At 37.2% G+C, this 26,353-nt stretch overlaps 1 protein-coding gene across 1 annotated transcript in view; it reads left to right on the top strand.

Annotated features, from left to right (window-relative positions):
- Positions 1–6: 6 nt before the first annotated feature.
- Positions 7–26,353, top strand: part of IntS2 (integrator complex subunit 2) — a 44,487-nt gene continuing 18,140 nt past the window's right edge. Inside the window, exons 1-8 of the mRNA XM_083140137.1 lie at positions 7–523; positions 6,633–6,771; positions 7,833–8,049; positions 16,675–16,805; positions 19,638–19,823; positions 20,381–20,550; positions 22,558–22,755; positions 24,249–24,432. Of these exons, the coding sequence (XP_082996263.1) occupies positions 234–523; positions 6,633–6,771; positions 7,833–8,049; positions 16,675–16,805; positions 19,638–19,823; positions 20,381–20,550; positions 22,558–22,755; positions 24,249–24,432 (1,515 nt within the window). The 5' untranslated portion in view covers positions 7–233. The remainder of the gene's footprint in view (positions 524–6,632; positions 6,772–7,832; positions 8,050–16,674; positions 16,806–19,637; positions 19,824–20,380; positions 20,551–22,557; positions 22,756–24,248; positions 24,433–26,353) is intronic.

The following is a 26,353-nucleotide window of genomic DNA, read 5'->3' on the forward strand; positions in this document are numbered from 1 at the left end:
AACAAATCGCACAAAGTCCTGTCATGTGAAGTGCCGGGTGAAAGTTTGAGAAATTTCTATTTTGTGGGAAATGATGCACTGTAAAGTTTTACTTTAGAATTATTTTGATCCGTCCTGTTGTAATGAGTATTTTTTTTTGATGTGTTGCTATGAGTGTTTAAATAATGAATTTCCAAGTACAAGATCAAATGTGAAGTAAATTTTGCTTGTATGGAACTACATTTTTACATACCATGAGGATGAATGCCGATGTGCCTGTTTCACCACGGGTTTTTAAGGCCATACAAAATGTGGATATAGCGGAATTGTCAAGATGCACACCACAGGAAATCAGGCCACTTCTACCGTGCTTAGTACGCATGAGTCTCATATCTCCAATGGACCAAACAAGAGAATGCGCTGAAGGAAGAAAAGAAATATTAACAATTTTGTCCGGCATTGAGCTCGTTAACTCTATAGTTGCACTTCTGTCCATCGACTTCCATGCTCTGGAAGTTGATGTTAAGAAGGAACAACAGCTAAGGTATACAACTTTACCATTTAGTATATTTTATGGCCGCGACTATATTCACCACACGGTTAGAATAGCACGTAGGGCTATTTTTTCACCAGGTGCGAGAACAGCATATGTGGCAAAAGTAATGGTAAAAATTTACTATCCTTCGGACACACAAATTCTTCGTTTCGTCAATTTTTGACATTCGTACTTACCTATCTGCTTCGCGGAACATTCCGTGAATGGTTTTTGGGGCTATCCTTCCCGAAATCGGTGGGAAATTTAAAGTAAAACATTATTTTCGTTTGAAATTTTTGAGTCCAAATTTCCCACCGATTCTGGGCTCCGCCCCTGGGTTAATTGACCTACCGCCCCCAACTGCTAATGTGGCCCCGCCTCGGCTCTGCTCTATAGATTTCCTGTTAAAGGCATGTTAGAAATTGGCCGGAGTCACCTGCCCCCAAATGAGCCCCAAACTTTTAAATTTGAAGAAATCCGTTTCCAGGATACGGAAAACTTACTAGAATTTCACACAAAACACCTTCCCGATGTTAAACAATACTACAAGAACTAAGTAGTTTCTTCTGTACAAATGAAGAAATCTGTCCGAAGGATAGTAAACTAGTACCAGGAAGTTATTTTGGCATGAGTTTACAATACCGGACCACTCTCCAATTTCTATAAAATTTCACCTACTTACTAATTTCAGTGTCCTGATGTCGTATCTGTAGTTCATATTTGGCGGTCACTTGTTAAAATTGTACATTTAACGTGTAGAACTTAGTAAAATAACGTTGTGATTTACCACGGTCATTAGGGTGTTTCATTTTGAAAGGCAAAAAATAAAATGTAAAATTTTTGCAGACTTTGCTTACGCCCGGAGTCTCAGTGATGTAAATGATATATATGCCAAATTTCAAGAAGATTGGATAATATTAAGAGGTTGCACACTTTGATCAGTTTTGTAAAAGTAGGTAAAAAATACGATTTTTCAATGTTAATTACTTTTATTGGGAAAACTAGAAATCACAAACTTAAAATAATATTAAAACTAGACACTAAGATTAAAAGGTAGTATGATAGGCAAAACATGTGTTATATTAATCAACTTTGAACGATGCAATCCCTTCTTTTGTTCGCTTGGTGACGACTTTTCTGTGATGTTCAACTACCCTCAACAAGAATTGTTTTTCTTGTTCGTCCCTGATCGATTCGTTAAACTTTTTTATCAGAGCAATTCCTCTTTCTGCGGTATCATTGACCACCTTAAGAGCGTTCACATGGCTTGTTAGAGAATCACTGCAGTATTCTGTCACGTCGTGGATCCCAAACAATTCAAAGAACGTCTTTGTTTTATTAGTAACGAAATGACTCAGGTCTTTTCCTTCAAAAACTAGGTTTTTACCCTCTAATTGTTTCATTTCGTTTTTCTTTGCAAGTTTGGTTTCTAAATTTTTAGTCATATTTCCCTTATCAGCCTGAGTAATATGTTCGTCCAAAAAAGCCAATTCTACGTTTGTTTCTGACAGATACCAAAGGTGTGTCTTAGCAACTGTGAGAGCACTTTTTTTAACGTCTGCATCTGTCTGGGTAAGTGCTCAGAAGCTGTAGCATATCCAAATCATTCTTTGGAGCCCATCGACTTACAATTGCCTCGTGCCAAAAGTGAACATATATGAGGCTGACAAAATGTGCAACCTGTTTCATTCCTTTCAATTCTCGTTGAGGAATATTCAACTGCTTAGTGAAGAGGACAATTGTAAGTGATTATATTGCCTTTGCCTTCCACCTTGCTTGATGCAGCTGGGATTCTGAAACTGACGTTGTTTTGAGACCAACCTCCTAGGTACAGGAGTGAGAGTTGTAATAACTCTTTGTAGTCTTCTCTTGGATGACTTCCATCTTTTAGGACATTTTGGATGTAGTTAACCATTTTCACTCGTTGTTCTTCTAGAAAGCCTTGAACGGTACTTTCTTCATCCAGCATTGTCATATGTTTCTTCTTAATAAGTGAAGCCCACAGACTTTGGAACTTCCAAAAAATCTGGATGTCAGGACCACTTGATGGTACGCCACAACACTCCTCAAACATGCCTTTCAATATTAGTTCATGAGTGTGATGACGGCAAGCCAACCACAACAATGTTCATCCGAATTCCCTTTCAATTCTGGTACATGCCACTTGGATCAGTCCTGTATTAGATGATGTAGTATCAAAACACATACCGATGATATTGTCACGTAGCCCAAATCGGTCCACTTCCCGAATAACTACTTCAGCCATCTGCTCACCACAGCTTTTCAGGGCAACAGGTATGCCAAGAAAATGCTCAAAATCTTTGCCAGTCAATGGAACTGCAACTCTATTTTCCAAAGTTTTGACACTCCCATGGGCAACTGAGGGCAACAGTTTACTATCCCAATGCAAGACCAAATGAGGAGGATTTTCAAAGAGTGACTGTTCGATTTTCTTTGCCATTTTACTTCTATTGATCGCCCGAGCTCGGTAAATGGTAGCTGGAGACACGGAAATTTTGAAACATTGTGCCCAAGGTTCTTTGCAGTTGCTATAAATGAAGTGCTTGCTTGTCGAATAGAGAGCTGTTCTCGATCCCAAGTAGACGTGAGTGTCTGATCAAGAGGTTTTAATCTAGGACTTGAACGTAATTTTTTCGTAGCTGGAGGCGAAAACGTGGCCTCTTCGTCACTATGTGCTGATGATGATGGAGATGAGTCTTCCAGTATAACTGTCTTATTGATTTCAGCGATAGCTTTGTAATGTTTATTCTTATATGAATCATTTTTGTCTTCTTTTGTACACTTAGTTCTTATTTTCGAGGTGAAAATCTTTACTCCACTCATTGACGAACTCATACAATCTTCTCTTTGTGACCTAAGAAATTCTTTCTCTTCTTGTGATACACTAGTCATGTCCATCACATTTTGTCGGGAAATGTCAAATAACTCGACAAGATCACCTCTCCAAATCTGCCGTTTCACGTTTGCTTTATCCGTGTTTCTCGATTTCTCTTTACCCAGATTTTGGTATTCTTTGTACAGCTTCTGTATACCAGCACGGATATTCTCCTCCGTCTTAACAGGGATATTTGCTTTCCTCCACACTTCCTGTAGTTTAGTACTGGTAGATTTAGCAGCATCCAAAAGTGTTTCTTTCATTTCCTTGTGATGATAAATAAAAACTAAAAGTACTTGTTCCTTTGAAGGGAGCCGAGCTCCTAAAAACTCACCACAAGGCACCTTTTCTAGCAGCCAAATTCCTCTTTTGGTTCCCATTTTAAAGTTCAATTACCTGCAAAAGATGAAAGAAATACATGAGAAGCCCATTAGTACAAAGCACTTCAATATTAGAAATTTTAGTAGTTTGAGATAAAAGTGATCAATGTGTGCAACCCCTAAATATTATCCAATCTTCTTGAAATTTGGCATATATATATCTTTTACATCACTGAGACACGGGGCGTAAGCAAAGTCATATGAAAATCACATCTTTGGAAAAATGAAACACCCTAACGGTCATTGTCCATACACAGCAATTCGGAACCATGTTTCTTTCGCAATTCGTTAATGGTCTTCCTTTACGCACAACAATCTTGCTACCTTGAATATTGACGTCAGACGAGGAATGCCTCCGTGGTTAGGTTAGGCCTGTTAGGTTAGGTTCGATTAGCATAAAAAACACAGAAAAAATAATATTTTGGCTAAGAGAACAATAACTTGTCTTTCCCAACATGAAAAAGCACTCTTCCGTGACGTCAGAACACTATGTTGCTAAAGTGTTGTGCGATAAGTGACACCCATTCGGGGGGAAATGGCGTGTTCTGTGGAGCTACTGTTCTTATGGTAGGGTTATGTTACGTTAAGAAAACATAGTTTATTTAGTTTTTTTTCTTGATTTCCATACTCGACTGCCAATTATTACAATCAGATTCGTGATTAGGACTTCACAGTTAGTGAGTAGGTAAAATTTCATAGAAATTGGAGAATGGTCCGGTATTGTAAACTTGTTCCATTATTTTAAATTATGGGTAAAATTTTAGTATCCGCAAAACGTATTTCTTCAATTTTACAGGAGAAATTACTTACCGAACTGACTCTCCGTACACTTTTGTTTTTTACCATCGCTTAATTTATATCGCCAGTAAATCATGTATTTTTGAAGATTAATGTCTCTCCGATGCACGAAAGGTGTTGACTCTATGTCCTTCTACTACGTGAACCAAATGCTGCGTGCATTCGATGATGTAACCCCCGGTCAGTGTTTCCAACCACGCCTTTTTTTTTTTTTTTCAAGAACATGACAATTTTAACTGTTTGCCTAACCTAACCTTGCCGTGAATGGTTCGTGGGGCTATCCGTGAATGGTTCGTTGGGCTATCCATGCATGGTTCGTGGGGCTATGTATGAATGGTTTGTGGGGCTACGTGCATGGTTCGTAGGGTTTTCAAACCTGGAAAGAAATACAAAATCAGTAACATGAAAGTAGGTGTTTTTCAGTGGAGAAGGTTGGAAACACTGCACACCCAGTGATCATGGACAACGTTAGTATTGTGTGCCATATTGTGTGTAACGCAACCGGAAAATGAACGAACAATAATTACTCGATATGTAGAAAGTTGAAGTTATTGTCGTGAAAAAATAAAACAAAATCCCACCTTCCAGAATCCTTAGCAATGCAGAATACATAAGTACCAATGTGAAAAATAAGAAAATAAAGGAATTTTAGACATTTGGCGGATACTAAAGTTTTACCAAATTAAGAATAAGTGTGACTACTACTCTCACCAGGCAGTGAGAATAGCAGAAAGTGCTGAAGACCAGAAGTTACATCAATGATTACATGTTGGAAAGTATTTACAGAAGTAATTTTAATGCTAATAGCATTTAACCTGACCTGCCTAACCTAACAACGAAAGAAGCATTTTGAAACGTAATGGCTATGTCATGTGACATATTTGCATCACCAGACCATATCAGAACACCTTGCTGTATTTTTCCAACTTCATGGTGTGCAGAAAAAAGTACTAGTCTCCTAAACGAAAATAAATGCACACCGACGGAAGTTTCATGCACATTAACAACTAACGAATGCATACATCCGTGTAGCAGGCCAGGGCAGGTTGTAGGTCTTGCACATGCTCAGTTTAAAATCTGGTGGAAATAGCTCAAAAGCTAGCTACACCCCCTGGTGAAGAAAGTCACTCTTAAAATAATGTATATTGTAGATAAACTATTAGAAACTATCAACCATCCAGTAATGTGCAGTCAAATTACATAACATTGCAAGGATTAATTATTGTATTTTACTCAGGCCAAGCTAACTTGCGCCCATTCACAGGTCAGAACAGTTATGTTAAGGAAAACACCTCTTTCCCTGCTGACCACTTCGGGAATGAGGGATTCGAAGGTTACCGCTTGTTGCACAAACAGGCAGGTACTAATCAGTATTTGACTGGAAGCCTGGTAAAAATATACCACATAGACAATTAACTAAATTTAGGGTGTTAAGTTCATGTAAAAAGATATAGAGCAGGAAACCTAAAAAGAAGTCACTAAGAAATGTTGCCATTAAAATTATAAATAAATTGGCATGTGAAATCATTTTGTGTTGAAACTATTTGCATTCAGTAACTCGATTGTCCAGTTTATAGGCTCCAATGATGGCTTACGACAAAACATTATTCACAGTATTCATTATACAACTCTTTTTTTTTTTGTTTATATTAAATTTATTTTTTTGATATAGCCTAACTGCAACATTGATCAAATTACAATAAATTGTCTGGTGATGCTAGCATGTGTTCTTCCAAAATGTTTCATATCAAGAAAAGAACATGTTTACTTGTGTATAATTTATGATTGATTAATTGATTGAGTTGGTGTTTTAAGTTTACTTATGCACAGTAAGGCTAATCAGAACTGGACCTACAGTTTAAAGTGAGATCCGAACCACTATGTGCCTTCACTGGGAATCGAACCCGGGACCCCTTGATTACAAGGCTACGGCGCTACCACTGTGTCATAGCGGAGCCCCTCTTATAATTTATGTTTTGCTTTCTTATTTATTATTTCCATTGCTGTTTTTACCCTTATTATTGTAATTGTTATTTTCCCGTAGGCAGAAGCAAGGGGGTGCCCAACAGGATAGTATTCTCATTCAGTCCTTGCAGAATGGCTTGGCTCTAGAATTTGAAAGAAGTGACTCCACTCGTCGTCTGCGGCTGGTTTTGAGTGAACTTCTGTTCATTGCTTCACAGGTAAATATTTGAAACGGTCCAGTTTTATTTCCTTATTATTACAGTGGAAACCAGGTTTTACATTTTCCAGTATTTTACATTCAATGTTCATATTCGCAATAAAGCATAAACCTCATAAAATTTTCCCTGATTGTATATTTTCCTGTGCATTACCCTGAAAAATGTGAAATTGGGGCGGTTGACCCACTGTACCTCCTCAAGTATCATGTTATATATATTGTTTTTATTGACAGATTTGAATGTTTTACATAGTATAAAATTAGTTCCAGCATGCTTTAAACACAAGTAACGTAGATATTTGATCCGAAAGTATGGCCTACGTAAGTAAAAACCTACCATCTCGGAGTACTTTCACAGCTTTTTTTATTGGTAAAGGCACACTAAAATAGCGAAAAAAATCATCGAAAATTGCTAACAGCTCCAAACCTAACACACCTGTACTAATGACGTAAAATTATAGCTGTTGTTGTAGAATGTTGTGTAGGGTGCTATATATACTTGTGTGAAGCTTTAGGGTTTTCTGCTAAGTTAACAGACGTATTACTCTTCACGATAACACATTTTCGCAAGCTAGAAATGACTGAAAACATCCATAAACAAAATAATCTTGTTATAGAGGGTCATGTTCATTTCTAATTTGCATGAATATGAATTTTTCTCATATTTTTCAACCCTAATTTGGCACATTTTCGTTAAGTAAAAGAGAAATACATATCAAATCTTGTTTCTTGTAGAGGACCATTGCTTTCATATTTCCATTTTTTTAAAAAAATAGTTATACAAGTGAAACTTGGTTAAAACAGTACCAAAGATGTGAAAGTTTATTTGAAAATAACTTGAAATGATTTTTTGTTCCTTAGAATGAGTAGGAACCCTACAGTATTTCAGCATTTTTTTCTTCATGTTTGTTTATACATGACATGTTTTCCTTAACCCACAAACACAATTCCAGCAGTAATTTTAAGATTTGAAGGAAAATTGAAGTTTCACAAAATAAATGACAAGTGTAATATTTTCTAGGAATGATATGGTTGGTTTTGATTTCAAAATTGATGTTTCAGGTTCATGAACAGAGACAAGATTTTTATGTGAAGCAGTCTGATCTGTTTGATAATGCTGTCTACATTGAAGAGGTATGTGATGTTATTTGCATTGCTCTAGCAGAGCTCCCAGCGATATTAACAGTCACAGATGTGGTTGAAACCTTATTGCACGTGAAGCATGGATCCTGGATTATTTGCTGGGTTGTTGCGAACGTGCCTGATTCCTTTAAAGAAGGTTAGTAGGGGACAAGTCAGAAAATAGAACTGCAATTTTTAGTTTGACACTTGTTATATCCTGTTAGGTTTAGCAACTGCAGAGGTTTTATGATTAATGTTATTTTGGATATTGGCTGATGAATAATATGTTTTTACTAGATTTGAACAGATACCATATTGAGCCAATATCGATACCATGGCTGATATTCTTACTGATTCTCGGCAATTCTTGAAAATTGTAACTATTCAAAGTAATCATGTTTCAGAGAATGAGAGATGAAGTAGAAAATTAATATACTGTAAGGCATATTTGTAGGTTTGGTGCATATTACTCACAATTCTAGAATATAAAAAATTATCATTAAAAACTGTACTTACGTATGTGAGTACGTTGTTCCTAATTTCATTTCTTTAGAACTATGTTTCGGGGACTAACTATCCTCTTCTTCAGGTTCGTATAAAAAACTAGGTACTTAACATGGTACCACATCGAAATGTAATAAAAGGATAGTGGACAAGGGTTGCGGTGGATACATTTAAGATATTATATCCCCCCTCTAGACGTATTTAAAAACTCGTCGTTCTCAAAACCTGTACATAGTGATACATACAGGTTTTTAGTCTTTAACATTCTTAACATGGGAATAGGGTAATTGTGCAAGTTTTTAGAGAACGACAAGTTTTTTAAATACATCTAGAGGGGGGGGGGATATAATATCTTAAATGTATCCACCACAACCCTTGTCCACTATCCTTTTATTACATTTCAACGTGGTACTATGTTAAGTACCTAGTTTTTTATACGAACCTGAAGAAGGGGATAGTTAGTCCCCGAAACGTAGTTCTAAAGAAATGAAATTAGGAACAACATACATACGTAAGTACAGTTTTTAACGTCTTTTTTTTATATTTTTATATACTGTAAGGAAGTAAGGAAAGTAAAAAGTAAAGTCCTCCTCAGTGCTTTGCACCATGCCATGAACGCGTATAGGGGGTGTGGAGTTAGGGCCCGACACTTTCTTGATCACGGCCGAAGGGGGTTATGTAATCAGCACTATACTCCCCCAGAGTTTCCTCCAGGTACCCACTTTATACGACGCTGGGAGAATGCCGGAGCCTCTTGAACAGGTGGGAAAAAATATCCCAGTTCTCCCCCACCGGGGAACGATCGCGGGGTCTCTTGCATGGTAGATGGTAGTCAGAAGCCCTCACGACTGAGCTACCGTGGCTTTTATCACATATTGAAAGTATGTTAACATTATACCAATTACAGATACATTATTTGGGGCACTCCACGAAAAGTGGTTCTACTCCATGTAAATAACAGAATGAATTAATATGGAAATTATTAGTGTTTGTATTTGCATTAAGGTTTAGATGTTTGTGAATTCATGTAATTTGCACATTTCGCCAATAAAATTTTCTAGCATCATACTCTTTTGTTAATGCTTTTCATGCATTCAGCCCAGTGTGGATAAAAATCATGATTAATTTTTATTAAAAAAATCTTTTTTGATTATTTTTTTATTTAAATTGATTTTTTTTAAATGCTTAAAATTGCTTATATGGTTTTTGGCACCGTACATATAGATATATGTTATTAATAGATAGTATTGTTCTGGTAAATGGTTCTGTAAAATAAATAGTTTGATTAAAGCAAATAAAAATTATGTGTAAATATACATTTTTGTGTTTCTGATACTGTATATATGAACATAATGGAAATATTTGTTGGGTGTGTTAATGAAACTAATAATAATTTCAGTAACTTTTCTTCCAGTGATAATAAAACATTCTGGATGTACTCTACAATTGTAAATTAAAATATTTTTTACAGTTTTTGTAGATGAAATTTGATGATTTTTTTAATGATACCATATTTGCAAAATATCAGCTGCCATGTTTATTTACAATTTAATGATAATGACACTATTTATGGGTTAACATGATTAGTATTTTGTATGTTATTCTACATAAAATGTTTGTCAATTTTGCCAATAAGAATTTTTGAATTTTAAATGAAGAGAAATTTAAGTGTGTTTACAGTATAAATATTACATTTCCCCTGATATTTACAAAATCCTTATGTACATTGTTCTATGAATTAATTTCTTTAAAGTGATTTAAGTCAGTGATTTTTTTTTAAATCACCTGATTTAAATCTTGTTACCATTTGTTATCAGACACCACAAAGTACTTCAGAATTCTATGAAATCAGTTCGTTATGAATATTTTAATTTTAATCCAATCTCATGTCTAGAACCTTAAATTTTGGGTCTAACTTGTTACACACGTAATGCTCGAATGCACCATTTATTATTATTTCTTCCAATAGATTAAAATACATATTCTACGTGTTAAATGGTCTTATTACTATTGTTTTGATTAATTTGAATGTAGATGTTCAGTTTTCTATTTTTTTCCCTCACCATTGTCCTTTTAAGGAAAAAGAACAAGAAGAAACATACACACAGTACAAAAATAAATTTGAGAAATGTGTGAAGTGAATATCCAGTTTAAACACGTCAGAAATTTGTAATGACGAATATGATACATAAAGTATTATGTTTGATTATAGCATACTGGTGGCCTCATGGGCCCCCATTGTGCTTTAAATAGTTAAGGAAGTCTGAGAGAATGAAAAGGCGGAAAAGTAATTTTGGACGTATCTCCATCTGTGCCAGGTGATGTAGATCTGTAGGAAGTGAATCATTCTGAAGTTCCTACGTCACTTTTCTTTTCCAAAGAATCGGCACAGTTTGTCTACTTTGTTATTTACATGAGATCATCTGTGATGGGAAACAAGTTCCCCTGGACAAATAAAAAGCTTAGAAAGATTGGTTCTTGTTCTTGTTGACTCAAGCACTGGCGAGAAGCTGAAATAAGAAGTGCACTCTCATTACTGAAGACCAAGGAACCATAGGCATAATTAAGGAAAATGCATATTTCTTAGATAATGGTGTATGTTGTCGCAGTTAGAAGGGTATGGCACGAAAAGTGATCCTACTCCGTGTAAATAACAAAATGAATTAGTCTGAAAATTATTATTGTTTAATTGCCATAAGGTTTAAATGTGTGCGAATGCATATAATTTGCATCTTTCACCAATAGAAATAACTATCATGTGTAGCCTATATGCTTCACAGACAAATGAAGCCTGGGCCTCCCCAATGGCACAGTGGTAGCGTCATCACCTTGTAATCAAGGGGTCCCGGGTTCGATACCTGGTGGAGGTACATAGTGGGTTGGATTCCACTTTAAACTGTAGGTCCAGTCCCGATTAGCCTTATTGTGCATAAAGTGGACTTAAAACACCAAATCAATCAATCAACAAATGAAGCCAACCTTTGCTACATTTTAAACATTAACACATTTTCATTAATGCTTTTCATGCAATCAAGTTTTATCCATTTGTTAGCAGACACCACAAAGTGCTTCATCAAATTACATGAAATCAGTTCATTATGAATATTTTAATCGAATTTCATGTCTAGAACCTTATATTTTATGTGTATTATGTCACATGGAATGCTCCTAGAGTACTTAACGTATGCCAGATTTATTTATTTATTTTTACCTTCAACAGAGGTATATCCTCCAATTACAGAAGGCGTACATCATAATAATAATACTAATTACAAAATTACAATACAGCTACAATTACAATAGATACATATGCAATCCAGTCACAAATTGTATTCATTACATAAAACATACAGAACAGTTTATAAATAAAATAAAGAAAAATAATAATCATATAGTCTTGAGTATAAATACATACAGTTATTATACATTAACTATCACATATTCAAATTTTCAGAATTGACTCTTATGTTTTCTTGTAAGTCAAAAATTGCATTGAGAAATCTATGGAATGATAACACAGGCCTGCGAAATTGAAGTTGTTGAAAAATACAAGAGACGTGTTCGCTGAGTTTTATGTTATTGGGTGTGCTGATTTCGAAAATGACCTCCATTTTTTACCATCACGTCAGGATTTTTTGTACAATCGATATCAATATTTTTGCTAAAATCCTATGTGAAAAGGAATTTTCGCGAACAATTTTGCATGCACTATCTGGCAACAGTGGTTTTGATCCATTTAAATCTATGTAAAATCGATGCTTGGTGATGCAAATTGCTTTATTAGCAATTTATTTTATTTTTTATAGGTTTAAATGGTAGAAAACCACTGTTGCCAGATCGCACGAGCCGCCTCTGGTCGAGAGAAAAACACAAAGTTCCCTTGCATTTACACTTCTAACATCCCATTATGGTGAAGTTTCTAGAAAAAAAGCACCAACGTATTATGTTCATTTGTGTTTATTAAGGTAACGTACATAAAATAGACGATTGACCACGAGGAGGAGCAATGTATGTGTACATGAACGTTTGACACAAATTGTAAACTGAACAAACAACAAAACCAAACACAAACAAAGTTTATATTTAGGTACGTGCTCTTTTGCCTTTGAAACTTCTTTTTGATGTTCTTCTTTTATGTGCAATCTCAGGCCTCTCTCGTGTTAACATCCAACAGTAGCCGGCGAGCATGTTCTTATCCCATCGTCCTTGATATTTGCGCTCCATATCTTTAATATCTTGGTGGAACCTTTCACCCTGTTCTTCGCTGACTGCTGCTAAATTTTCGGGGAAATAGTCCACATGTGAGTGAAGGAAATGTAGTTTGACACTCATGGAGCAACCCAACGCTTTAAATTTGTCCAGCATATTCATAACAATTGCTTTATAGTCAGGATCCTTGTAATTCCCCAGAAATTTGCTGACCACATCTTTGAAGGCAACCCAAGATTCTTTCTCCTTTGTTGTCATGCTAGTCTCAAAATCTTTATCCTTCATGAGCTTGCGGATATCTGGACCAACAAAGATTCCCTCTGTCAACTTGGCTGCAGATAAACCTGGAAACGTTTTGCACAGGTATTTGAAACAATCGCCATCTTTTGGAATAGCCTTGACAAATTGCTTCATTACATCTAATTTGATATGCAAAGGGGGTAACTACACTTTTTTTGGGTCAACTAAACTGTTCCGAATCACATTCTTGGTGCCTGGTTCAAGATTTTGTCTTTTAGCCCATTCTTTCTTGACCCAATGTTGAGTCTTTGCACGGCTGTCCCACTCACAAATGAAACATGGGAACTTTGTATATCCACCTTGTTGACCAAGAAGCATGGAGATAACTTTCAAAATACCGCAAATGGTCCAACCGTGGTCGGCATATTTTATTTTGTTGAGGACGAGAGCCAGGTTTTCATAGCGTTCTTGTAAATGTACCGAGTGTGCAACTTGTACAGATGCATGCTGGCTTCCGTGATGAAGAAGGACAGCTTTCAGGCTCCTTGTCGATAAATCTATAAACAGCCTCCATTCATCTTTATCATAGGTGATATTAAAATTGCTCATCAATCCGGGAACATCAGAACAATAGACCAGGTTCTCCGCTTCCTCAAAGTACTGAACAAAGTCCTTTTCTCGATTCCTGTACCAATAAAACGTGGTTCCTTTGGCAAATAAATGTTTTTCTTTCAATCTGGAGCCCAACAATTCAGCTGCCTCTTTCGAAAGGCCCAGATCTCTAGTCAGATCATTAAGTTCAACCTGAGAGAAGGGCTGAGGTGAATCGCCTCCAGAGGGCTTATATTCGGTATCGGAGCCTTGACCGTCTGGATGTTCCGAGTCTGAAGACTCTGAAGAGATGACTGGTAATTCAGTTGGAGGCAAAGGCACTGGCACATCAGGCCCATGAGGAACGGGGCGTATGGCCGATAGAATGTTCTCAGGATAAGAGATTAGCTTGTGATTTTTTCGGTTATACCCACGGACATGGCAGGCACAAAAGTAACAATCATTACAGTGGTTTCTCGGCTCCCTCCATGTCATAGGAATTCCAAAGCGTAAAACAGTCTTCTTTCCGTTGAGCCATAAGCGTAGATCATTGAGACACTGCATACACACTTTATGAGGAGCCCACGATTTGTCCTGGTCTCCGAGTTTCATGCCAAAATACGCAAGATAAAGTTTTCTTACATAGTTTGTAATTCTCCTCATGCGATGTTTAAGAACACTATATTCGCCGCATATGTAACAAAAGTCATCTGGCATATTTTCACAACGTCTCGAACTCGAAGCCATGGTTCACGAAACGCAAAGAGGAAAGCACCAGTTACAATTGTTTTTGTGATGCAGTTTCCACTCGTCACTGTATCAGCACACGCACGACACTACACATGAAAGACAAATTGAGACGAACTTACAAATTTCCACGTCTTTTATCTTACTACGAACACTGTAAGTACATGATCTGCTGGGTTAAAGAGCGATAAACTGAGTCCCTCATGAGGACATCTGTTTTATATCGTTTCTGCTGCCTCCAGACAAGTCGCGAGAATTCAGTCTTACGAATAACACGTTCAGGATCAATCCAGATAAAGCTCGACACAACTGGAAGGTGAGGGGTGTAAGGGGTGCTCCTTCCACGTAGTGCACCCAATAGTCAACCTTACTTCCACATAGTACACCCTGGACTGCAGACTAAAGAGGCTCTGGCGACTGGCCCCATGGCCAGTATAATTTTGTTTGTGTTGTCCTGTGTTTTGTCCTTATTCGTGCTGAGTGCTCCTTTACAGTGTTAGCTTTTAATTAAAGTCAGAATATTTTATGATTTTAGTTATGCAACGTTAGAGTTGTTCTGTGTAACGATAAGGGACTGGACCCTGTATAATGTGACGGGTGCAAAATGGCCTTAGTGCTGACGCACCCAAAAATTTAAAAAAAACTGGAAGGTGACTGCCGATTACGCTGGCTTAGCGAGCGTTCCTGCACAGTCGGCGAACCAAGATAAGGATTTGCGCGATGCTATTGGTCGAGAGCGATTGCGACGGGTAGGGAGGGACATCGACAAGGGGGGGGGGGGTACTCACAGAGGGGTATCGTTTCACCACGGTAGAATGATGGTCAGGCAGGGAGGAAATATATTCCACGCCGAAACAACATATTTATGGTAAATGTTCATACAAATCCACGTACAATTAAATTTTTCAAGAAAACGTGACGTGATAGACATTTTTCTTTATTTGTTTTGAACTCAGCACCACAAAATACATAAAGTTCACCTATCACTTCCCTTGTATTTTGTTCATCGCAGGCCTATGTAATTAATCATAATTTCATTATACATATCACAAATTCTATTAATTGGGCAGCTCTTAAATTTTTGGGTTTTTGGAATTTTAGGGATGAAAATATTTCTACAACGTAAAGTACCATATTTAGTCATATATAATGTGCACTTTTATCCAAAATATTTGCTCCCAAAAACTGTGGTGCGTATTATGCACGGAATAATTCAGACAGCCAACATGAAACTGTACAGGGTCATTCCATGATTTTGGGACACTTGCATTGATCATGTTATATATCGTTTCTGAATATAGCAACAGTATTCCATTCAAGATGGTGAAACTAATGTGCAATGCTCTTGAAATAAGCTCATCACAAAATGAAGGAATGATCTGATTTCTATGGTGCTTTGGATGAAAGAAAACCATAAGAAGATAACAATAATTAAAATGTATAACTGGCCAAATAATTATATATGGAGTGTGTAAATTCCTTAATGGAAGAAATCTTGTGCTGCTAACTGCTAGTTTGAAGGTCCTGAATGTGCCTTGTATAAATGTTACATTAGTCACGTAAAAAGTAGTTCTTTTAGAAAAAGTAAAGAAGGAATGAGCAAAACCACATATAAAAGTTTGAAGGCCATTTCACACGATTTTTCACTTTGTAATGTAATGTTCTGTGACACGAAGAAAAGCAGTGCAACTCGGGCGAAATTCGAGCATACACCTTCCGTCACATGGGATGCATATCAGCAGTATTTGTTGGGCGAGAAATAATAGAAAATATCTTCCTGAGCCCTGCAAATCCATAACATAATTTTGATCTCGCTTTCTACAATTACAGAATAAATAAGGTGCTTAAAGAGTGAAAGCTTTGGGATGCTAAACACAGTGGAGCGAGAGGGGGGAGGAGCTTATTGTTTACGCAAGACAATATTCTCACGTAGGTCCACATAGCAACAGGTGACTCATTGAATAGGTATGATGTTATTCACTCTTGATCAGCATAGCAACAGCTTTACGACCTACAACTAAGAAAGCCATTTATTGAAACTAGATTGTATTGCGCATTATATACGAGATATAATTTTTTGTAACCTTTACCCATAAAAAAACAGGGGATCGCATTATACACACACGTGCACTATACACGCTTAAATATGGTATTCTTCCTTATATTAAACTGAAGTTGTCCAAGAAATAAACTATTATCTAATATGCCATTTACTGTTTTGTACAGAACAATTGATCTAACAATTTCTGTCTATTAGATCAACTGTTCCTGTACAAAACAGTAAATGGCATATTAGATAATAGTGTATTTCTACGACAACTTCAATTTAATATAAGGAAGAATAATTTACATTGCAGATGTTACGTAGTTTAGCGTTCTTCGAACACGGAAAAATAATTTAAGCTGTAACTCACATTTTATAAAATAGTAACTTCCTTTGTGATGATTTTTGGGTTATTACATGAACGGTTTTGTTCACTATTCGTTACAGTTTGTACCTGCCTTATCGCCAACGGGGAGAGATATGAAGAGGAGAGTCCAGGAGGAAGGATCCGCATGCAGGCATTGAGTATATTGTGCCAGATGAACCCTGCACAGGCGTTGGCAATTCGATCAAAATGTGTATGTATTCGTAGACATCCTTGCTTTTTTTGTGGTAAACAAAGAAAAAGCCATGTTAGAAACAAGTGGTGTTTTGCATATTTGATGCCTCTTTTGTGTTGTTGCTTTTTAACACTAATCTGCATAATGAGAATTGAAAACTCCATTGATATAACATGAAAACGTACCTAGATGGAGACTTGGTTTCAAGATTTGAATTGATCACTCATCAAGACTGGAGGGATAATTGATAGGCATGCATATTTCGTTTTTGACAAAAACACGAAATATGAAATAACATGGATCAAGAAAGTGTGGGGCATTACCCCTACACCCAATATATGCCTTCATGGTGTGGTGCTAAGCACAGGGGAGCACTTTACTTTTTTTTTTAACCTTTTCATGCTGTAATGTTCATTTTTCATGTTTCTGAAAGGTGTGGGGTACATTTTCCTACCCTGTTTTGTCATGAAATAATGCGAAATATACTCTTAAACACGAAATTTACCATTTATATACCGATGCGACACTTTCTGAAGTCTGAAGTATCCTGTGAGTTGTGCAATTCACGGAAAATTGATTAATTCTGCTGTAAATATTTGAGAAGCAGAAATGGAGCCCTTTACATAGGAATAAAGTTAATACTCTGGTAACTACATAAATGTGCTATTAGAAGGGAAAAGTTTATTTTGTGTAATAGGTGCAGTTTTAAATCAAATTTAGGATTATATTCACAATTTTAAAACCAAAATGTCATTTTATATAGCACTTTTGATGTGATTATTCACCGCTGTAACACCGAAATTTTATTTTATTTACCGCTTTTGAACCCGAAATACTGTTTTTGTACCGAAATTTTGCTTTTTTATTTACCAATAATATGTGCCTCTAATAATTGGATGTTCAAGGTATGATGATTGCATACATACAGGGTTGTTCAATGATTTACGGTTCTCCCCGGTGGCATCACCTTGTAATCGAGGGGTCCCTGGTTCGATACCTGGTGGAGGCTCATAGTGGTTCAGATCCCACTTTAAACTGTAGGTCCAGTCCAGATGAACCTATCTGTACTTAAAGTAGTCCAAAAAACAACAACTCAACTCAGAATAATTGTTTCAGTTTCAATATTTCTTTCTGTGGTGGCAATTGATTGTTGCGGTTTCAATATATATTTTTTCTGTGGTGCCATATGGCATTTTATAACCATGCCAATTGATGGTGATACTCTCTAAGTTTTCTTTTGTAATATGCAGTGTTCTGTAGTATGAAGATGGAAGGTCAGACTCTGAGATGGCAATTTTTGTGCTAGAGTTTCATAATTGTCGGTTGCTGTTGTCTGACAAATTCCATTTGCCGGTGATATGCAGAGTTTCAGGAGCCAGGGTGCCTGCATAATGGAAAAAAAAAGAAGCACAAGTAGATCACATTGGAGAGGCTTTTCAGTGGAATCCTAGAAAACCAGATTGCAAACCATAGTGTTTGAGGATGAAGTCATATTGCCTATGCTGCTTCTAGCTTTAGCATCTGAGGATCATGAGCGAAAGAAGACTTTCTGAGAGAAGTGTTTTGGTCAACGGTAACTGACTGTCTCTGATGGAATTCGAGGGCAAAAAGTGCTTCTCGGAGCTGTGACACACCATCTTGAAAACCTGCCTACTCAGATAAATATATATAGTACCCTGCCTATTACAAAAGAAAGCTGAGAGTGTCTCCATTAATTAGTGTGGTTATAAATGACATATGTTTGCTGGCCTGCCCAGAAAAAAAAATATTGAAACCCCAAGAATCATTTTGAATAATCCTGTACATAAAAATATTTGTTGCATATATGTAAACAGTAATATCTATTCATTGAAATAGCTTATGACGTCAGAGCATGTGTGGTAACCATTTGTGGAATTATACTGTAGTAATCTACCAGAGTTTTGCTTTAAAATATTCATAACTTCACATGAGATAACAATTTAATCGCAGGATCCACTTCTCCCACAATGTTTTTGCATAAGTAGTGAAAATATGCATTGCCTCACCAGGAAGATTTAGTGATATATTTTCAATAGAACAGTGCTTCAGTTCACTATTTATTTGTATGTGTTTTCTTGAAGTTAGTGAAAATTAAACATGTAGTATATGTGTTTATTTTTGCAGAGATTGTGAGACACCTATATTTTGCGAAAGTATCAACTGGTATCCATGATTAAATAACAAATAATAGTTTTTGAAATACTGATATATTGCTTTTAGCTCTTAGCTCAGCCCTATTGAAAAGGCATCGTGCTTTGGGCTCTGGCTACAGGATGCACGCAGGTTTGAGTCTCCTGGGGGAAAGCTTATGAACTTTTCTCTTGAGAATTTGGTCTGTGATGGCTGGTCACCCACAATTGTGAGGAAATTGGGGAGCTACGAATGAGTAGCGAAACCTGGTCATGAAAATGTACAAGAACGACTGGGGATTCGTCCTGCTTACCACATGTCACCCCATAACTCGTTAGATCTCCCACCTTGGTTGAGTAAGTGAGTAGGATGAGGTGGGAGTGAGGTCAGTAGGTAGGCCCGGGACCTTCAATGGGCCTCCCCGATGGTGCAGTGGTATCATCCTCACCTTGTAATCAAGGGGTCCCAGGTTCGATACCCGGTGGAGGCACATAGTGGTTCAGATCCCACTTTAAACTGTAGGTCCAGTCTCAATTAGCCTTTCTGTGCATAAAGTGGACTTAAAACAAAAAAAAAATCAATCAATGGACTGTTGTGCCATGGGTTATTATTAATAGTAAAAACTTAGCTCTAGTATTAAGTCATTTAAAGAATTTCTAATCCCGCTGTAGTTAAGTTAAATATGTATCTTTTTTGCAGGTGGAATTGTGTCGTATGCCGGCTCTTGCCATATTCCTGAGTTTGGACCATGCTCGTCTGCAGCATGTTGACATAGATGGCGAGAGTATGCTTGGGGACATGGTGGCTTTCATTTCTGGACTGCTTCTAGGAAACGATCAGCAAGTTAGAAATTGGTTTGCACTATTCGTGAGAAACGGACAAAAGGTGAGAAAATTTGATCTGCATAACTATCCACTTTTATCATACGTACTGAGCAGACTGAATATTTCAACTTGCCACTTATGACAGCTAATGTAACATGTATTGATGTTGCTTCTAGCAAAGGCATGGCCACCAGTATTTCTGGCAATGCTGCCAACCTATTTCTTGCAACATAGTGCGCTCTCTTGTTAACATAGTGCACTCTCTTGTTAACATAGTGCGCTCTCTTTTTAACATAGTGCGCTCTCTTTTTAACATAGTGCACTCTCTTGTTAACGTAGTGCACTCTCTTGTTAACGTAGTGCGCTCTCTTGTTAACATAGTGCGCTCTCTTGTTAACATAGTGCACTCTCTTGTTAACATAGTGCGCTCTCTTTTTAATGTAGTGGGCTCTCTTTTTCTTTCTTTCACAACAGTATTTCAGTTTACTATTTATTTGTGTGCATTCTCTTGAAATTAGTGAAAATGTTACATTAACATGCAGTCTGAGTTAAACATGCCACTTGTGTTTATTTTAATGTACATACATTAAACGTTTATCTTTCTTTCTTTTTTTTTAGAGAAAATGGGAGTCCAACTCTGCTCTACAGTCTCTGAGAGATGAACTGTTGAGGAGATTGCAGACTGTGATTTTGTTCTCCATGGACGACCAGTTGCCAGATGCACATGTTGTGCAGGCATCAGCCCTTCTGAGGTTGTATTGCGCTTTAAAAGGGATTGCAGCTTTAAAGTAAGTATTTATTTTTATTTGCAGCTGCATTTAATATCTCTCCATTTTGTTTCACATAGTGGTTGATTTCGTTGTGGATTAAAATGCGGTTTTAATATTGTGTTTGCGAAATTTTGTGTTTCTGCATTGCAGATTTGATAGTTTTTTTCCTATTTATTTTGAAGGTTCACTGCCTTCATTCACTGAGCATATGGTGCCTGGGATGAAGATCGTAGTGCATCATTTCTTCGTTTGTTCCCGGGGTCCAGTAGTTCCATTTTGTCCCATCTGGTGGTGCTGGTGCATGTTTCTTGGCTTGTATCATCTGGTGTGCATTCTGCTGGCAGTTGTTTTGGTTTCTGTCGCTTGATCGCATTGCTGGGTGGTGATTGGGCCATCTGTTGTGTTGCTAGGTGTTCTTTGGGTGGGTGGAAGGGTGTCTGGTGGGGAAACTATTTTTTTTCCTTTTTGTAGTCTGGGTATTTTGAAGAACAGGATACCAGGTTGGATGTGCATATCCATTGTGTGGCATGTTTGGAAAGAATGAGGAAGTGTAAGCGTCAGCACGAGCTAGAGTGCGGAATGGTGCATGTGCAAGATGTGGAAGGGTGCTGACGTGGAGAGGTGAATGATCGTAGTTTTGGTGGAAAAGGAAGAACAAGGGTAGGTAGAACAGTTGGATATTCGAGTCGGCAACGAGATGGCATCCATTTCAGGAGAAGGCCCTCACAGGTAAATCATACCAACCTAGCACCTAAATGTGAATCTGTCTGTCATACAAGTTATTGCAAATGTGGGAATTAATGGGCATTTTATTATTTGACATAAATTCGTAGGTGTATGTTTGTTCATTTTGCCAAGGATGAACATCTGCCTATTTCATCCCCAATGAATTGACATAATTACCTCTCGCAGCCCTTCCTTATTTCTAGGAAGGCTACGATTGTCTGGACAATTTTAACCTGTATCTTTGCCCATGGTAATACAACCATTTTAACGTACCTATGGTACCTATTTTTACATTTTCAATGCCACAGTTTTATTGAATGTTTTAAAACAGATAACGCTTCACAATTTTCTCATTCGCAGACTCAGTGAGGTTGGAGGAAGAACCTATATTGCCAACAAACGTTTGTTGTTGACAAATCACATTATCCCACAATTCTCATGTCTTCTATTTTTGTGTCATATTTTTATCGTATCAATGGAACTTGCATTCGTAAAGTTAACATCTTACATTTGACCAGGTTCACTTGGATTCACTGTATATGTTAAGTTATATTGTTCACTTATGTAGAGGATGAATGAACAGGGTGGCTACTTGGTGGGAATTATGCGTGAATTATTGGTTCCAGGAATTTTGCATGCATTCTGTGTAAATTTTTCTCCATAGACGTGAAAAATTGCAATTTTATTAATTCAAATTCCATCGAATTTGAACGTTTTTCACGCTTTAGCTTTAATTTTTATCGGAGTAGAAAAGAAAGCTGTGTGGAAAATAAAATTGAATTCTCTCAATCTCTCAACTTTGTTTGTGTCCTTTGCAGAAGAATTTATCTGACCGATGGAAGATTATTGCAAGATATCTTGAAGTTGATTTAGTAAATTTGAGTTTGAAATTCTTGTAGTAACAGTTTTTCATATATTAGTGTATCCCATAACATTTGTGACTTGTATTTGTAGATGTATTTCGAGTCTTGAGTACATGAAATAGCAAATGCAAACTCCGTGCATTAAATTAAATATTTTAAATACAACGTACTTATATACCATTTAATTGAATTAGAATTTTTGGATACATTGGAATCACACAGACCCATATTATTGTTAATATATTTTTTGTATGTATGTGTGGTGAGATGCTGTAAACATAAGGTTGAAATAGAGAAAAAAATCTGCGTGTACCCTTGTTATTTTTGGAAAGTTCGAAAACTGGGAATTATACTTGAATTTTATATTTTATCATGGTCCTAGATTGGCCACCTTGATGAATGACAATTTTCAAATAATCGTGATTAAATATTTCAGATTTCAGGATGAGGAAGTCACCTTAATTGTCCAACTGCTAACTTCCCATCCTCCTCCATCTCCAGCTGGTGTGCGATTTGTGTCCCTTGGTTTGTGCATGCTGATTGCCTGCCCGTCACTCATCGCTCATCATGAACACGAGAAGCGCAGTATCGAGTGGGTCAAGTGGCTTGTCAGGGAGGAGGCTTACTTTGAGAGGTAACTAATGCAGTTTCTACTAGATATGGGTGAAATCCAGATAAAATTGTCTGGATATCACAACTTTGTGCAGGTAAATCCAGATATCTGGACACACAAGTTATCTTGACTATGATGCCTTAGGTTCGAAATTTGGCCTGGGCATGGGTGTTCTTTCTCCCTTCATCGATTTCATCATATCATCACTCATCCTCACCATCAAGATTTGCCGAAAGTGGCAGAAAAGCAATGTAAAATAACAAAATTTAGTCAGTCAATCTGGGTCTCCCTGATGGCACAGTGGTTGCTTTATCACCGTGTAATCAAAGAATCCTGGGTTTGTTATCTGGTGGAGGCTCATAGTGGTTCGAATCCCACTTTAGACTGTAGGTCCAGTCTCGATTAGCCTTTCTGTGCATAAAGTAGACTTAAAAAACAAAAACTAAAAGAAATTGGCAAAATCTATGTTGCTTTCATTAATGATACAGTATGATTTGAAATCTAGATATTTGTAATGGTGTTCAAAAGTAGTGCTTGCAAGTTACAAAATGTGATTACAATTTTTTGTTTTGCACTTATTAAGATTTTTACAACTGTATGGAAAACAATAAATTATAATTTTGCTCTGAAATTTTACTTTCAAGAATAAATTTTGTTGCACTGCTTAGCGTAAATGACTTAGCAATGGAAAGGAAGTTGTCTCGCATGATACCACTATAGCCAGGGGAGTCAGGAGCTATCAAAAATCCTTTCGCAAGTGCCATTTCATGACAAAATTATGTTTGTTACGCAATTGCATGGTCAGTAATTTTGGGTATATGTTGCCTCAATCTACTGACAAAATTCTGGTAATGTTGGTAGCTAAGATTATAAGCCACTAAAATTTAAATTTGCCCATAAAATCACTGTTTCCAAACCCATCAAGTGCCATACATGTTCCACAAATCACAGATTAGCATGGCATCAATCACAAAGCTGCAAATTTTGCCCTTACAATAACTTCTTATCTTTTCTCTCCAAATTGACATTCTGAAAAAAAGATATCACTGTAACATGAGTCATTTATTAATTTCTAGAATGTCTTGTATTTAATGCACTAGCACTATCAATCAAACGTGATAAAATTGTCTCCATAGATGAAGTTTCGTAAGGCCAATTAATTTGTGAGAACATCTCTTCCAGTTTACAGGTTATAAGCAGTCAAAGTTAGGGTTGTGTGACTTTTAAAACACACTATATTATATAGTAATTATTGACTGGTAAGAGCGTATCAATTTATCGGCAAACTGCTGATAGATTGATAGTTTTATCAATCACAATCCATTTCTCTCATCTTGGTACTCATGTTGAAAATTGATATAATGATACATAAAATTTATGTTTGTAAGAAAACTCAAGTGTACATGTCTTAACTATCATGCAGGGGTAGATAAAATTGCCAACAGATTGATTCTCATTGTCCGTATACCAATAAGATAGCAGTTGATTTGATTTCCGTAATCGTCTAATTTCAGTGCTAGTGGTGTGACTGCCTCCTTCGGTGAAATGTTGCTCCTGATGGCTATCCATTTCCATAGCAACCAGTTAAGTGCCATTTGTGACCTTGTGTGTTCCACTTTGGGAATGAAGATACCAATTCGTCCGAATAACATGACACGGATGAAACAAATTTTCACCCAGGAGATATTCACTGAACAGGTAAATTGGATGGAATCTAAGTGTGCTTAATCTGGGATAAGTTGCAGGTTAGTGCTGTGCTCACTTTTGTTTATAATCAAGGACCATTTTGAAAGTATATAAATGATTGTTCTGTGGTGCTGTCTAGCTGACTTTAGAGAGTTACAAGTGACATGTTCACACACTGATTGATCAATGTACAGGGTGTCCCAAAAGGCACTTTACAACTTCAGTGTCATATAACAAGACTTGTAATTCACGTAGAGAAACAAAGTAAGTTTTATGTGATGCACCAACTCAAAAAGTTTTGTTCTGTTAGGTAATGAATAACTTCCTTGTCTTTCCAGGTGGCAGGAGCAACATAATTTGAGAAATGGAGTCTGCACAGGAAAGTCACAGTGTTTATTGAAACCAAGTTAGACACCCAACTGAAGGCACTTTCGGAGTACCCTGTGTACTGTCGTGCGAGGGATTTGCAGCTCCTGTGATGCCTTCCGAATAGACTTCTGCGGTGAACGCTGGAAAGTCTGTTGGATTCTTTCCGTATCTTCTTCACTTGTTCTTGGCCTGTCTACATGGTGCTTCAAATCCACAGTGCCAGTCTGCATGAAGTTGCTGTACCATTTTCTTATGGATGGTCGAGAAGGTGGTGGTTTCCCGTATCGTGTTCTGAAATTTCTCTGGACTTGGGTGTCTGACTTGGTTTCCATAAACCAAGCCACACACTGCGCCATTTCCTGTACAGACTCCATTTCTCAAATTATGTTGCTCCTGCCACCTGGAAAGACAAGGAAGTTATTCATACCTAACAGAACAAAACTTTTTGAATTGGTGCATCACATAAAACTTATTTTGTTTCTCTAAGTGAATTACAAGTCTTGTTATATGACATTGAAGTTGTAAAGTACCTTATGGGACAACCCCTGTATTTCTATAGTGTGAGCATATTAGCACATAGGCTATTTTTGCCCATCACGTAATACAGGGATAAGTAAAAGTAAGGTAAAGTTCCCCGTGCATATAGCACCATGCCATGTAGGCATATTAGGGATGTGGGGGTTAGAATCCCACTTATTCTCCTTCTTGGTCATTTTGGAGGTGATGTGATCAGCACCACGATTTGACTACCTTTACCACCTAGGGTGAGCCCCAGAGCCGCTTTGTGTGAGGACAAGGCCAGAAGAATTCCGATCTTAGATCACCCACCCCAGGAATCGAACCCAGGTCTCCTGCATGGCAGAGAGATGCCCTACTGACTAGACCACCATCACTCCCAGCGATAAACCCCTTAACTCAAACAAAATTGAGCCCACCAACAAGAAACAATATGACATTAAAAGATCATGATCCGGCAATATTCTCAGCTTCTTTCAAATCTTGACTGCACAATCTTCGCTGTCTCTCGACCAGCCCTGATGTTGACTCTGAGATGAAATCGAAGGCTTGGACAGACTTTAAAATTGTCTTATTTTGTGCCCACAAAATATCTAAAGATATCTGTTTGGCGGTTAAGCGGAGATTTATAATTTACTCTGATAATTTACACCTTTCAACGGAAGCAAACGACGAGACTGAGAACCGACTCCTACAGCGCCAAAACCCTGATGCGTGGCAAAAGGAAGCACTACACCCACACCAGAATGGCAGAAAATGAAAGGACTGCGTCAGCTAGTGCTTCCACGAGCACAAGCGGAAAAAGAAGGAACCACGCAGCAAGACAGTATGCGCCTGATGAAGCCACTGGGTGGCGAAATTGGATCGGAAAGAAAATTTGCATGGAAAAATGAAAAGTAAACTTATCAGAGTAAATTATTTTGTGCTGTTATTTGTTTTCTAGCAAGGAAAAACATGTCTCAAGAGACTTATCTACTTAATTTTTAAAACTAATTCATTCATGCACTACTTAACAAGAAATAAAAACTATACTGTCTCTGAGAACTAG

The sequence above is a fragment of the Lepisma saccharinum genome, chromosome 18, assembly GCF_977018435.1.
Source record: "Lepisma saccharinum chromosome 18, izLepSacc3.1, whole genome shotgun sequence".
In the NCBI taxonomy this organism is placed as follows: domain Eukaryota; kingdom Metazoa; phylum Arthropoda; class Insecta; order Zygentoma; family Lepismatidae; genus Lepisma; species Lepisma saccharinum.